This window comes from Globicephala melas, chromosome 12 (genome assembly GCF_963455315.2).
Source record: "Globicephala melas chromosome 12, mGloMel1.2, whole genome shotgun sequence".
Lineage (NCBI taxonomy): Eukaryota > Metazoa > Chordata > Mammalia > Artiodactyla > Delphinidae > Globicephala > Globicephala melas.
The window spans coordinates 45,212,541-45,226,829 of NC_083325.1; the positions used below are offsets into that span (position 1 = coordinate 45,212,541).

At 41.9% G+C, this 14,289-nt stretch overlaps 3 protein-coding genes across 10 annotated transcripts in view; all 3 read left to right on the forward strand.

Annotated features, from left to right (window-relative positions):
* The window catches only part of PSME4 (proteasome activator subunit 4), a 97,980-nt gene extending 96,971 nt beyond the window's left edge, over nucleotides 1-1,009 (forward strand). Inside the window, exon 47 of the mRNA XM_030877216.3 lies at nucleotides 130-1,009. The gene's annotated coding sequence lies outside the window, so the exon portion shown is untranslated. The remainder of the gene's footprint in view (nucleotides 1-129) is intronic.
* Nucleotides 1,010-4,484: 3,475 nt separating this feature from the next.
* Nucleotides 4,485-14,289, forward strand: part of ASB3 (ankyrin repeat and SOCS box containing 3) — a 151,296-nt gene continuing 141,491 nt past the window's right edge. For 5 of the 8 annotated variants that reach the window (XR_009566129.2, XR_009566128.1, XR_009566130.1 and 2 more), the window contains exon 1: nucleotides 4,880-5,011. Coding sequence is in view for 4 of the 8 variants with exons in the window: in XM_060309201.1 (XP_060165184.1) it covers nucleotides 4,889-5,011 (123 nt within the window). In the remaining 4 variants the exon portion in view is untranslated. Of the gene's footprint in view, nucleotides 4,717-4,879; nucleotides 5,012-14,289 lie in introns of those variants that run through there. The other 3 variants (XM_060309202.1, XM_060309206.1, XM_060309203.1) reach the window with 3 other exon arrangements.
* Nucleotides 4,874-13,782, forward strand: GPR75 (G protein-coupled receptor 75). Its single transcript, XM_030877199.2, has 2 exons — nucleotides 4,874-5,011; nucleotides 9,285-13,782. The coding sequence occupies exon 2, from the start codon at nucleotides 9,381-9,383 to the stop codon at nucleotides 11,001-11,003; it is 1,623 nt and encodes a 540-aa protein (XP_030733059.1). The 5' UTR covers nucleotides 4,874-5,011; nucleotides 9,285-9,380; the 3' UTR covers nucleotides 11,004-13,782.

Here is a 14,289-nt window from a genome sequence, read left to right on the forward strand (position 1 = left end):
ATTCTGTATTAAAGAGGGAGGACCCAGAAACCTTTCTACTGAGATAGGATGAATGAAGATTTCATTTACTGGGCTCTTAGAGTTGGATGTCCTGTTGTCTAACTGAAATTTTTTTCCTCCTTGATACAGATGAGTAGTCCTCACTTCGAGCTCTTTTCATCAAAAATTCCAGATCCTCAGGTACCATCTGTGGTGGCTTTCTGCAGGTTTTAAAACCCTGCCTCTGTTGAGCTCTCATCATTTTGGTGGTTTCTGTGTTTGGTCTCATTAGTCTGCGTTCCACAGGTTCTCAGCTGCCATTTGATTTCCTAACTTGTCCAGAAGTATTTCCGGAATATTAATCACTTTTTCTTTGAGGCATCAGACAAAGCCATAATGTCTCAGACTAGAGATAATTACCCAGTATGATCATGGCATCCAAGACCAGACAGAGTCTAGGAACTCATTACGTAACAGTTTACTTGGAATGGAGAAGGCCCATCTGTAATAACAGATCCTGTCATTTCATTCATCTCAAATTATTTTGAATTCTTTCCAAATGGCCGTGGGTTTAGATGGTAGTAGGCCTGTGGGCCATAAATCTGAAGCCTTGAGAGGCTTGGGTCTGGAGAGCCATGAAGAGGGAAGGAAAAGAGGGCAAGTCTTGAACCCAGCCAAGGACTTGATGGATTGCTCGACCAAGATACAGAAGTGAAGTCTGTGTCCACGTGTTTCCCACAGACTGGAGTTTTTGGTGCTGAATAGAAGAGCAGTTGCTGAAAAACTAGGGGTTTGGTGAATAAATTTTTGATTGATATATATGTATACAATGTGTGATTTTGCAAATAAACAGCAACAACAATAAAAACTCTGACTGGTTGATTTTTACCTGTATTCTTTGCAAATATTGTTTGACCCTCTTTGAAAACTGTTACACTTGACTAATGGAAGTCTGCTGTGTTTGTGGAAATTCTGTAATTTTTTTTCTCTTTTTAATTTTTTTCCTTTTCCTTTTTTTTCTTTTTTTTTTGCCTGCAGAATCGTTGAGACTAATAAGTCTTAATATTTATTTGACTTGTTTAATAAGTGTTACATAGATGTAAAAGACTGTATAAACTGTAGAGATAGCATTGGCAAGACTTTGTACAGATGCAACCTCTTACACAACACCATTGTGTAATTAATTTGTAAAGATACACATATAGCTCTTTATTATAGTGATTTTTTTGGCTTTTGTACCAATTGAATGCCATTTTTTTTGTGTTTTAAAATTATTTTCTTTATCTTTTCATGTTACAAAAGCTGAGGTGTGGGTTTTTTGAGTTTATTTATCGTTAGAATGTCTGAACTTTTATGTAACTTTTTGTGCGCATCTCTAAATGCGAACACCACATGTTTGCCTATGACCAGTTTATAGAACTCAAGGTATCTTCTAGGTTCAAGTAATTCACAAGTTGGTGAATGTCATCTTGCAGCCCGCCCTGTACAGTCTTCCTTAAAGGAACACTACGGTATATTTTTTAGTATCTACTTGCTGAATGACTCGATACAGACCTAAGCACAGCAGAGGTCCTGGTACAGTATTTAAGTGTCAGCATACACAGGCGTAATCCCTGTATAGTGTAGTGCCAAACTGATTATTCCAATTGTGTAACTAGTTTAAAACCCAATAAATAGATTGTTTTTAACACCTGGCTTTTGTCTTCATTACAAGGAGAAGACAGTTCTGTAGCCAGTGACCCTCATGGATTCCTTTTGCATTCATAGATCTGGATCCGTAAATTCATGCCCTCCGACCAGAGTGAATTATCTAGATCAGACCTGTCCAGCACAATAGGTCATAGCCATGTGTGACTATTTACATTTAAATTAAATAAAAAATTCCTCAGTCTCAATAGCCACATTTCAAGTTCTCATTAGCTACTTTTGGCTAGTGGTTACCCTGTTAAATAGGCAGGTGAATGTTTTCATCATCACAGAAAGTTCTGTTGGACAACACTGGTCTAAATGATTGATTCTCAAATTGATGGGCCTAGAATGTGAATTTTAATTCATGCCCCCGGCTCATGATATTGATGCCTGGTCCTGAAACCACAGTTTGAGCAGTGAGGTTTTATGTTGTATTGACCACTTCAATTTTTCATAGCCAAGCTGTATGAACATACACTGCCATAGGCAAGGTTCCTAAAGTGGGGAATTTAAAAAATATAAGATACTGGGCACCCACTGTGTTCCTCAGTCAGAATTTCTGTGGTTGGGACTCAGGCATCAACGTCTTTTAAAAGCTTTAAAAGTCTTTTAAAAGCTCCGTAAATGCTTCAGTTGTGCAGCCAGGATTGAGAACCACTGGTGACGACTCCTAAGGCCCACTCTAGGCCTAAAAGCGGGGCACCTTAATCACATGCCCAATGTGATTCTGATACCAGGCTTAGAAGTTGCTTATTACTTTGATACCCTAACTGGTTATATTGTGAATTTTTTAATTCCTAAATTTTCTATCGGGGGCCTCAAGAATGAAAAGGAGGAGGGAGAGAAAAGGGATGAATGGCCACTATTGTCTAAATTCTTAAATGGATTTTGCATTCAAAAGAATGGAGAACGCTAGCAGGAACAGTGTTAAGGGAACGCAAGTGTTATGGGTTTGGGGGGTGGTGTGTGTAGGCAGACCAGTGTTTAGAAGTCACTGCTGATTGGGCCTGGAAGACTGAGCTAAGGCAGGTTTCAGGTGGGGATGGGTGGTGGTGGGGGAGTGATAGGAAGTAAGGGGAGGAGAAAGCCTGTATCTTTAATGTTGTATGAGCCAATAAATAATCTTTAGTTTCTGAATGAATCCTTTAAAAAAGAATTTGCAAATTGTGTTTCAAAATTTGGGAGGAAATTTTGCCTACCTATTTTCTTAATGTTAATGATTAGTAATGGGGCCAGAGAAAACCAGTGAGGAATTTTGTCTTACTGGAAAAAAACTTTCTACAGACTTTGTAGTTATTTTTGCGGCCAAGGGCCATTTGCCTTGTTACTGTCACTGTTTTGGGTATTCCCTCATTGTTGAACATCAAGGTTTTCAGTTTTCTCTACTATAGCTCACACTGCAGTGAACATTTTCATCCCTTCATACTTAAAACTTGTTTCTTTTATTCAGGTATTTCCTTAGGATAAATTCCGAGGAGTGAGATTTTTAGGTCGTGAATCTAAGCATTTTAATGGCTCTCATGTTCTTTCCTCAAAGTGCATGTGTCAATTTGCATTGTCAATGATAGTGTGTATTAGAATGTTGGTTTCCCTGCCAATTGACAGCCTAATCATATCTTAACATACTTCGAGTCAGCCCTGCTTGTTTATTTGTAGATTTCCATTTTGTGACTACTAAACCAGTGTTCTTTCCAATTTGACACACTGCTGGTACGTTTTGTAGACATGATCATAGTAGCTTTCATCTTGTTGATCGTGCTTACTAGTTCTGGAACTTGGATGGTTCCAGATTTCCTCTTCTAGCTCTCTAGAATCCTTTACAACTTGTGAAATTTTTTTTTTGAAGTTATTTCTGAATTCTGATAGCATAGTCAACACCTGGACTGGGTATCTACCTCATAAATTATCCAGCCCTCTTGATTTTCTCTTGATGAAAGCAGAGTGGTGGGGGTGGCTGGGAAAAATATATGCGTAAATCCAATTATTTGGTACTTGTTGGTGCTGAACTGTTCTGTTTTAGAAGATGAACTATCGGCCAAAATAGGTGTTTCAATAGCAGTGTCCTAAGTACTTCACTTAAATGGAACTTTCTGGTTTTCTGGCACTCGGTGAAGGAAAGAACACTCAAATAGCACTCTGTGTTTCCAAGTGGTACCCTCTGAGAAGGTCAGAAAAGTAGTAAGATCCTAGTTACCCAGGTTGGGACACTGAAGTAGTAAAGAGTTTAACTGGCTTTCTTTTGTCCCCAGAGTAACAAACATACTTGGGAATGCTACTTGTTAACTCTTGAGACTAAAACCCACTTTTATGAGTTCATTATTTTGGACATACTGTGCACTTTAGAATGAGAGGCTGGTAAATTTTTTGTTTTGTGTCCTTGCTTGCTAAAATTAGCTGCATACATTGCACCATTGCTTTTCAAGTTGATTTACATTGAACACAGCATTGAGTAACGTCGCTGATTTCTTGGCTTGGTTATTTCATTTGCATGGGTAGTTTTTTTGCTCTTTTCATTTGTTTCCTAGTAGTTATGCCCTTTGCTGAGTTCCCTCAATAAATTCATTAATACTTTCAGAGAGCTGAGAGGAGAAAAAATTACGTTATAGTTGGTTTGATTTAAAGTCTGTTGCAATGACTTGATTTACAGATTCTGTGTCTCAAAGTACCAAACTGGACGACAACGCCAGTTTAATCTAGGAGAAGAAGTATTAGCTACAGCGTAGAGTGGAGCTAGGAAGGCGGACTAGGAAGCGCCAGGAATGGGGAGAGGTGGGTGGCGGGCCGACCAGAAGCCTGGGAAGCCCCCAGATCCCGCCAAGACCGACGTGAAGCCTGGCCACGCCTCGCTGTCCACGGTCTCCACCCTCTAAGGGTCAAGGTCCCCATGGGTCGCGCTGTGTCCGTCGGTGCCCCCACCTTTGCCCTCCTCTCCACCTAGTCCGCTCCCCCTCTTCCTCGGTATGTCAGCTCGTAACAGCCTCGGGGAGCCGCCACTGCCCGAGCGGCAAAACGACGCGCATGAGACCTCGCGCGGCGCGGAGAACGGAGGTCGGGGCGGCGGGAGCGGTCGGGCCCCGGGGCAACGGGAGGCCCGCGAGTCGTCGAGGGCGCGGGGGCAGGCGGGGCGCCGAGCCGGAGTGTCCGGCGTGGGGGTGGGGGGCGGCGCCCTCGGCGTCTCCGTGACTGCGCCTCCGCGCCCCGGCTTGCCGCGGCTCCCGGGATGCGCGGAGGCGGCGGCGATGGCGATGATGTCTCTAGCCCTGCATCCTCCCGGGCGGCGGGCGGAGCTGGGGTCCGAGCTGCGATATGCAGGAGGAGGGGCGGCGCTGCGGCCACCGGGCAGGTGAGAGACCACGGGCCCCTGGAGGAGGACGACCCCGCGGGGACCGGGAGGGCCGGGCCCTGAGAAGCCGCCGGGTGAGCGAGGAGGCGGCCGCACAGGTCCAGGCCCGGCCGCCGTGCACCGGCGCTCCTGGCGCGGCCTGCGGGGAAACCATCTCGCGCCTGCCCTGTCGGTTCCCCGGCTCCGCGGGACCCGTGGAACCCCTCCCCCGCCGCCCATGCCCTGCCTGAGCCCTCCCCACCTCACCAACCCTCTGCTGCATCTTTTACAAGCTTCCCTGGACCGACCTAGGCCCTCCTTACCATAACCTTCCCCAGCCAGGGGAGCCCCTACCCATCTCAAGTCCCTGGTCTGGGTCGCTGTGCCCTCCCAGAAGTCTCCCACAACATCCTCACACTGGAGGTGCTCCACAGCCTCCCCTCTCCCTCATCCACTGACAGACCCGACCCTATCAGCTGCTCTGGGCTTCGAAAGGTAGTTCCACTGGGGAGAAAGAGCATGGCCTCTGAAATCAGATAAATCTGGCTTGAATCTTAGTGACCTTGGACAAGTCATCTAACTTCCCTGATGTTTTCCTGATCAATACAAATACAGTGGGAATAATAATAATAATAGTACAGAACCTTGTTTTCTTGTGAGGGTTGGTTAGACTGAGAATGCCTGCCCTCGAGGAACTGAGGATATAATGAGAAAACAAGAGTTGGAAGAATCCAGGTCATGAGTTGACTTGTAAAAGCTCATATAAAATGTTTTAATATGTACTAAAATATTAAGACAGCACACTAGATTATCAAGAGGCTCTTCACACACATCCTAATGAGAAATTGCTGGACAATTTTCACTTATTATTTCTTGCTTACTTTAGGCTCTCTCTTTCTTAGTTGTAATAAGATGCATATGATATGAATTCATTCCTTCTTACTGTGCTTAATACGTTTTCTTCTTAAGACTGGTGTTCCAACTTAAAATTTCTCTGATTTTATTACTTTAATTACATCTTCTTCCAGAACTTGTTTATGGTCCCAGAGATAAAGAGTAACTTGTATGCTTGCATTGAAAAGAATGTTGGTAACCTTTATTTAATATTTAGGAGTAAGTAGCAGATAGGTATTCATTTACCGCCTCTCTCCCCCAAATAAGTGAGTTTTATAGTTCTTCTATCATAGCTTTTCCCCAAATTGTCATCTCAGCCTCCTCTTTCTTAAAGTCTCAGAAGTTAGTCCTAAGACCTGGGTTTACTTTCCCTCCATTTCCTTACTGCTTCTAAAGTTTCTCTGCCCAAACCTTTACTTCTGTTCTGTCTTCTGCTTTTTCTCCCTTTTCTCTTTCCAGCCTCTGATTCCTTCCTTTTTTTTTCTAATTATCCCAAATCAGAATGATTTATAGTTACTTTATACCAGAACCATAATTTTTCAACCTTGCCAAAAAGGTACATGGAAGTATGTGTGTGTGTGTCTGTATTCAAATTTTGGGCTCCAGGAACTTTGAGTTGGGAAGGGATTGCAATACCTACTTCGCAGGATTATAATGAGAATGAAATAAAGTTTGATAACCTATGTAAAGCTTCCAGTAGAAGTGCCTGGCATATAATAACCACCTAGTAAATTATAGCTGCTGTAACTGTCTTCTGACTGGGACTCCCTGCCTTGATTGCTTTGCTATTCTGTTTAGCTTGGTGGTGGAGTGCTGCCTTTAGAGAGCAACTGCTTAGGTTCAAATCCATACTGTACCCCTTTAAGATAGGTGCTCTCTTTCTCTGACTCAGTTTCCTCATCTGTAAAATAGAGGTAAGTTATATTATCTCAGGGTTGTTTTGACGATTCAATATATTAATAGTGTGGAGCACTGAGAGCAGTGCCTGGCACATCACAAGCACTTAGTAAAGTGAACATACTAATGATAGGACTGATCATTATATTCCTGACCCAGAAGTCTACTTTATTTTTTAATGTATTGAAAAAATTTAAGTTTATTGAAGCAATTATAATTGGATAGAAAGTGAAAGTTGCCCCTCAACTCCTCCAAATCCTTTTTTTTTCCTTCTGCCTCTTATCTTTGACTAATGTTGGTGCCTCATCATTCCATTTTCCCCTTTCCAAATTTCTTCCAGCCTGGGGTCTTCATAACTTCCATCATCCCCTTCTTTTTTATTACCCACTTACTCGATATTTTTCTTAGCATCCTAATTCCAGACTCTTCATCATTCTAATTTCCCCAAGCCAAATTTCTGCTTCTCTCTTCGGGGTCAGGGGAATTTGCTATAAACAGTAGTATCACCTTTCTGCTCTTCTTGCTTCCACAAATTGGATTTTCTCTTCTACTTCTTTTTTCATCAGTTAACCCCAATCCTCCAATTAACAATTAAAAAATTAACAGTAAAAGGTTTTTTTTTTCACTACACAGGTATCAAAAAGGGTTCAGAAACAGGCACATACTCTTTTAAGTGAAAATAATAAGCTATCCATTATTATTATTTTTTAATTCTAATCATCAAGAAACAAAAGGTCAGGATTATTTTTTCTATCTCTTTTATATCAGGAAAGTACAGAAAAGTTGGTCCTACTTCTCAGTGGAGAAATTCATTATATTGTTATGATCTGTACTTTTGACCATTGAGAATGTAGAAGAGGTTATCTTCTTCCTTCATGAAGGACACCAGTTAGTTTTATGGATCTCCCCAGGAATGAAATTTGTCTGATACTCACTGGCACAGCTGTACCTATTATTGAATGCTGGGTGACTTCTGTATTGGGTGGTCCATAGCTCCTGCTTGGAGGCCCCAGTAATACCTCACTAACCAGGCCCCTTCCTCTGTACCCCATGATTCAGCAACTAAAGGGTTAATCCTAGGACAGCTGGAGGCCTCTGGGACTCAGCTTGAGCTGGTGGTTAAATATTCTGAACATCACCCATGGACCTCCCCAATACCACTGGTTATTCCTAAAATACTGGATTAAAGCAAGTTATTTTTGGTTGCCAAGAGCATTGCACCAGTCTCCAAGGAACAACTTAAGCTGTACCACTGGAAGCATCTTTGGGAGCGGGATGGGCACCAGGCCACACAGGGCTTTGGGATTTGGGACAACAGAACATTATGTGAGTGTATTTTAAATCTCATTGCAAAATGGAAAAAAATGTTAAGAAAGTAAAGGACCAAGAAGAAAAAGAAGTTGTTCTTTAAAAGTAGAGGCTGTGTCTTATTCATCTTTGTACCCACGGTACCTAGCGTAAAGCTGGAGGAGAGTATGCACATGGTAGATATAAACTGGGTGAATGCATGCATGAATGGGTGCATGCCTCCTGCTTCTCCACGAAGATATTCCTGCTGGGATAATGACAACTCACATTTATATAGAGTTTGCAAAGTGGTGCTTCGCCCCTTGTAAATCTCAGATATAATTCTGACACCCTTCATTACTTCCATTTTTTCCCTCTCAAATATAGTCCTACACAAAGTTCTTTTCCAAAGGAGAGTGCGGAGTTGGCCAAAAAATCACAAATAGGGAGAAGAAAATATAAATAACGGAAAATAAAGGATTCTTCCTAGGAAGAGGAGTCGGATTTGTTAGTGATGTGTGGGAGTTACTTAAAAGGCCACAGTATACACTTCAAAAGTAGCCTCTTGCTTATGCATCAAGCACAGCACGTGCTGTTTCTTGCCTCAGTCCTGCTGCAAAGACCTACTCGCCTTCTGCCACCTGTCTGACCCCACTCCCTGCCCCTCGCCTTCCACCCAACTAGCTCCTCCTTATCGAGAGCTGCTTTACCCTCTGTCAGCCTTCACCCCGGGCTGGATTATGTCCCCCTTCTTTTCCTCCCACAGTGTGCTGCCATCAGCTGATTTGCCACATTTGGCTGCAATTTCATAGGTTGATCTCCTCCAACTAGATTGTGATCTCTTTCGTGGAGAGATCATGTTCTCGTGTCTTCACAGTGTCTGGCACTGCAGAGTTTCCGAAGGTAACATCTGCACACCCATCCTTCAATCACAATCTCAAGGGGTGAGGCCCAGGAATCTGTTTTTTGTTTAACCCACTCTCCAGATGATGCTTAACCTAGTTTGAAAACCACTGTGTCATAAAACCTGAAATCAGCTGGATGAATGTATTTTGAGGTCTTTATGTCTTTCCTGTGTGGGGCTTTGCAAGGAGAAATGCTTTCTAGGCACTGGGTCAGAGCTGAAAAAGTCTAGTGCTTTTGTAAAAGATCATGAGGTCACTCTTCTTTCTCCATTAATTCCTTTCTGTTTCTGGGTATGCATTTTTGTGCACAGGCTTTTCTGCCTTGGGCCTCTTTTGTCAAATATCGCTCATCTGTGAGTTGAGGCCCTGACTCCCTTCACACAGAAGGAAGTCATCTCTCTCTGAAGATGAACTCAACAGACCTCCCTCAGGATGCTCCCAACACTACCCTGCTACATGTGCCTCACTCCCAGGGAGAAAACAGCACTGCTGTCCAGGAAGACCTCCAGGACCTCATCCACACGGCCACCTTGGTGAGCTGTACCTTTCTGCTCGCAATCATCTTCTGCCTGGGCTCTTACGGCAACTTCATTGTCTTCTTGTCCTTCTTTGATCCGGCCTTCAGGAAATTCAGAACCAACTTTGATTTCATGGTCCTGAACCTGTCCTTCTGTGACCTTTTCATTTGTGGCGTGACGGCCCCCATGTTCACCTTCGTGTTGTTCTTCAGTTCAGCCAGCGGCATACCAGATGCTTTCTGCTTCACCTTCCACCTCACTAGCTCCGGCTTCATCATCATGTCCCTCAAGACAGTGGCGGTGATTGCCCTGCACCGGCTCCGCATGGTGTTGGGGAAGCAGCCAAACCGCACGGCCTCCTTTCTCTGCACTTTGCTCCTCACTCTGCTCCTCTGGGCCACCAGTTTCACACTCGCCACCTTGGCCACCCTGAAAACCAGCAAGTCCCACCTCTGCCTTCCCATGTCCAGTCTGATTGCCCGAGAAGGGAAAGCCATCCTGTCTCTCTATGTGGTCGATTTCACCTTTTGTGTTGCTGTGGTCTCTGTGTCTTACATCATGATTGCTCAGACCTTGCGGAAAAATGCTCAAGTCAGAAAGTGCCCCCCTGTGATCACAGTTGATGCTTCCAGACCACAGCCTTTCATGGGGGCCCCTGTGAAGGGAGGTGGAGATCCTATCCAGTGTACCATGCCAGCTCTTTACAGGAACCAGAATTACAATAAACTGCAGCACGTTCAGACCCACGGATACACCAAGAGTCCCAACCAGCTGGCAACCCCTGCGGCCAGCCGGCTCCAGCTGGTGTCGGCTGTCAATCTCTCCACGGCTAAGGATTCCAAGGCGGTGGTCACCTGTGTGATCATTGTGCTGTCGGTCCTGGTGTGCTGCCTTCCACTGGGAATCTCCTTGGTGCAGGTGGTTCTGTCCAGCAATGGGAGCTTCATCCTTTACCAGTTTGAACTGTTTGGTTTTACGCTTGTATTTTTCAAGTCAGGATTAAACCCTTTTATATATTCTCGGAACAGTGCAGGGCTGAGAAGGAAAGTACTGTGGTGTCTGCAGTACATAGGCCTGGGTTTTTTCTGCTGCAAACAGAAGACTCGACTTCGAGCCATGGGAAAGGGAAACCTCGAAGTCAACAGAAACAAATCCTCCCATCATGAAACAAACTCTGCCTACATGTTGTCTCCAAAGCCCCAGAAGAAATTTGTGGACCAGGCCTGTGGCCCAAGTCATTCGAAGGAAAGTGTGGTCAGTCCCAAGATGTCTGCTGGACATCAACACTATGGTCAGAGCAGCTCAACCCCCATCAACACTCGGATTGAGCCGTACTACAGTATCTATAACAGCAGCCCGTCCCAGGAAGAGAGCATCCCACATAACTTACAGCCAGTAAATTCTTTTGGATTTGCCAGTTCATATATTGGCATGCATTATCACACCACTAATGATTTAATGCAAGAGTATGATAGCACTTCAGCCAAGCAGATTCCAGTCCCCTCTGTTTAGAGTCATGGAGGCTAGAGAATCTTATGTAAATGTTTTTGTTTCTGATACTAATTGATTTTTTTAAATTCTGTGAGACCAGAGGTACATCAAAACTTAAAGACCTAGACAGTTGACACTAATGACTCCCTTTTGTCTGAAGTATTAGCATCTATTCGTTTGCTTTGCAGTTTCTTGACGTTTTAAGAGTTGATGTAAAAGTTTATTATTTTACACCTGACCTGTGCTCCAATCTTTTGTACTAAACTTTTAAATAGATGCCAGGGAATGATCATGCTACTGTATTAAAGTAGGGAATGAACTGATTATGGTCATTTGAGTCAATGTTATGGTTCTTTGAAGTAAGTATGAGCTGGAATTTTTAAAGAACGTGAAGGTATCATCTTTACTGAGGCATTATTTTTATTAACTGAATTATAAATTTTGACTCTTTGAAGTGTTGAATTGGGATCAATATACTTTTTTTGGTTGCAGGCTTACTGGAATAAATAACACATTGTTAAAGCAGAAAATCAGAAATGTATTATCTATAACTATTTTTACCAAAAATACACAAGCATTAGTTACTTTCTTTTCATAAGACAGCCAACTAAGAATAGGGTATTAAGATTATTACCATTTGTAATTGTAGACATTATTATTTTGTGTCAGCTGAGTAGCTGTATAGTTCTTTTAAAAAGAAGTCTGGGACTTCCCTGGTGGCGCAGTGGTTGAGAGTCCGCCTGCCGATGCAGGGGACGCGGGTTCGTGCCCCGGTCCGGGAGGATCCCACATGCCGTGGGGCAGTTGGGCCCGTGGGCCATGGCCGCTGAGCCTGCGCGTCCGGAGCCTGTGCTCCGCGATGGGAGAGGCCACAGCAGTGAGAGGCTCGCGTACCGCAGAAGTCTGTTTTTTCTTGCTAAAAATGAATTATTCTATTTCAGAATGATCTTACCCAAGAAACCTAGTGAGGAGGACTGCATCTGTAGTAGAGGGGTGCTCTCCCTGGGGTAGTAGGCACTAACCGTGGTCATCTCATCAGGGTGCTGTTATGTGGGAAGCAGGCTAGACTGTTGTGTGTAGACTCTTGTATGTACAAGAAGGCATAAGGATGAGATGGGGGTGTTTCGATCTATGCTTTCCTTCTGTGTGAGAATGACTTGTTAACAACCTGACGAAGACTATCTTAAGTAACTATTTAGAAAAATTTTTTGGTCTTTGTTTATATATTACCATGGTAGAAAAATTCTTAAGATGATCTGTTTTCAAACTAATTGTGTTATTTCTCTCCCATGAATCTTAAACTGGAAATGGGCAATAAGGCAAAATAGATTAAGTATTTCTACACTTAAACTAATTTTATTATATACTCTGTGATTCCTAGCGTAACTACTGTAAACTTATATTTTTATGTAAAAATGTTTTCATTATACAGTTGGCATTTGAACTCAATACAATTTTGGAACTATAACTTCTAGACAAGATGAGCATCAAGATACAAAACCTATCTTTATAAATTGTTATATTCAAGAACAGTTATTGCAGATTAGAAGGTACTTTGTCCCTTGGATGAAAGGTGTTCAGTTTATAGCATCCTCTCCCATGCTGTTCCCAAATACAGAGGTCATGAGACGCATGGAGAAGACAGCTGGTACTCAGCTAGAACTCTGCTCAGTCTCATCTAATAACTCTTACCTTCCAGGATCAACCAGTCATTTCTATTTCCGAGGCTTAAGTATGAGATATGGATTTTATTTTGCTGTTAAATTCACCTTTTAGGACTCTCTCCCTTCTGTCCTTCTCTCTCTCGTCCTTTTATTTTTGCTGTTAAATTTTATAACAGAAGATAAAATATACACTCTTCTTTTTTTCCTTTGGTAATTGAATGCTATTTTTGGAAGTCACTACGACCTATTTCAACTGTGCTTTTATATTTTTAATACAACACTATTTTCATTTATTAATACTTCCATGAGGTAGGTTCGTATATTACCTCTTTTTAACAAAGAATTAAGAAATAGAATATCCTCTCCCAAGATCATTTGAAGAATTGTGGCAAATTAGGAATGAAACTTTTGTCTAAATTCAGAACCTCGTATTTAAGTCAATAAGCCAAACAGCTTTATAAGTAATAACATTGCAATCAAGAAGCTATTTCATACTTTTTAAGGTATGACTCTCTTTTTTGGCCAGGCATTTCAAATGTGACTCAATAAAAGATTTTTTAAAAAGTAATTTCTACTTGTAAAACTAAAAATGACAGGTTTCCTTTGTGACCTCTGAGTCTGAGATGATCTGACCCATCTTTGGGAGGTAAAAATCATAGCATAAAGACAATAAGCATGTGCATATGAGGTGTTCGGTCTCTTTATGCTCATCAAGAAATTATTGATTTAACTTGCATGAAATACATAGCAGGCTAGATTCTTAGCCTTCCTGTATATTTATATCTCTGTATCTATGTCTATGTGTAGATATATGTAGATACAGATACAGAGATAGATATATGTAACTTGTCTCTTCATAAGTTATATATGTCTATCTATATCTATGTCTATATGGAGATAAAGATATAAATAGACATATATAACTTTTCCATAAGGGCTAAAATGAGAACTTTTATAAAAGTAATGAGAATTCAGTTGAATATGACTAATTAGCAGGGTATATTAATTATTTCTCTTGATGCTTTACTGTGATGCAAATTGTTCTGATGTTAACCATTAGGTCAGATTTGTATTTCTGATGCTTTTAATGTTCTTTTAAACTAATGTTTGGAAAATAAAAATAATGAAAAACCTAACATTTCTGAACATCAGACTGCAATACTTTTACTTTCCTGTCAATCATTTAAAAACCATCGGAGAATAGCAGTGTTGAAACTCAGAGAGTGTTCTTTTCCTTAAAAGACAAATAACTTGTTTGACCACATTGTGTAGCATGCATTTGTGCTCAGAACAATCAAGAATAATTAGTTCCAAAGGTTAATTATTTACTAAACTAAGTTTATCACCCAGCGGGAAAACTCCTAACCATTTCAAAAACTTCTTTAAAATGAAATGAATCTGGAAAAAGATACGGAATTCTGGGTATTTCAGTTTATCAATCATGGTTTTAAGAATCAGAAAACATTAATTTAAGCAGAAAAGAACTGAATATCGGAAATCAGATGTCTTCTCAATCATTAAAAGGTCAAGGCTCTATGATGACATGTCTGCAGGAAACATTCCAGAATAAACAGTACCAGTCTGACTAGCCAGCAGAGATGCTTTTTCCGCTACAGCCAGGAAGGGAAGGAGTGAGGAGGCCT

Bases quoted from the DNA above. Each gene is read 5' to 3' on its own strand.
- GPR75 (XM_030877199.2), top strand. From the start codon at position 9,381: ATGAACTCAACAGACCTCCCTCAGGATGCTCCCAACACTACCCTGCTA.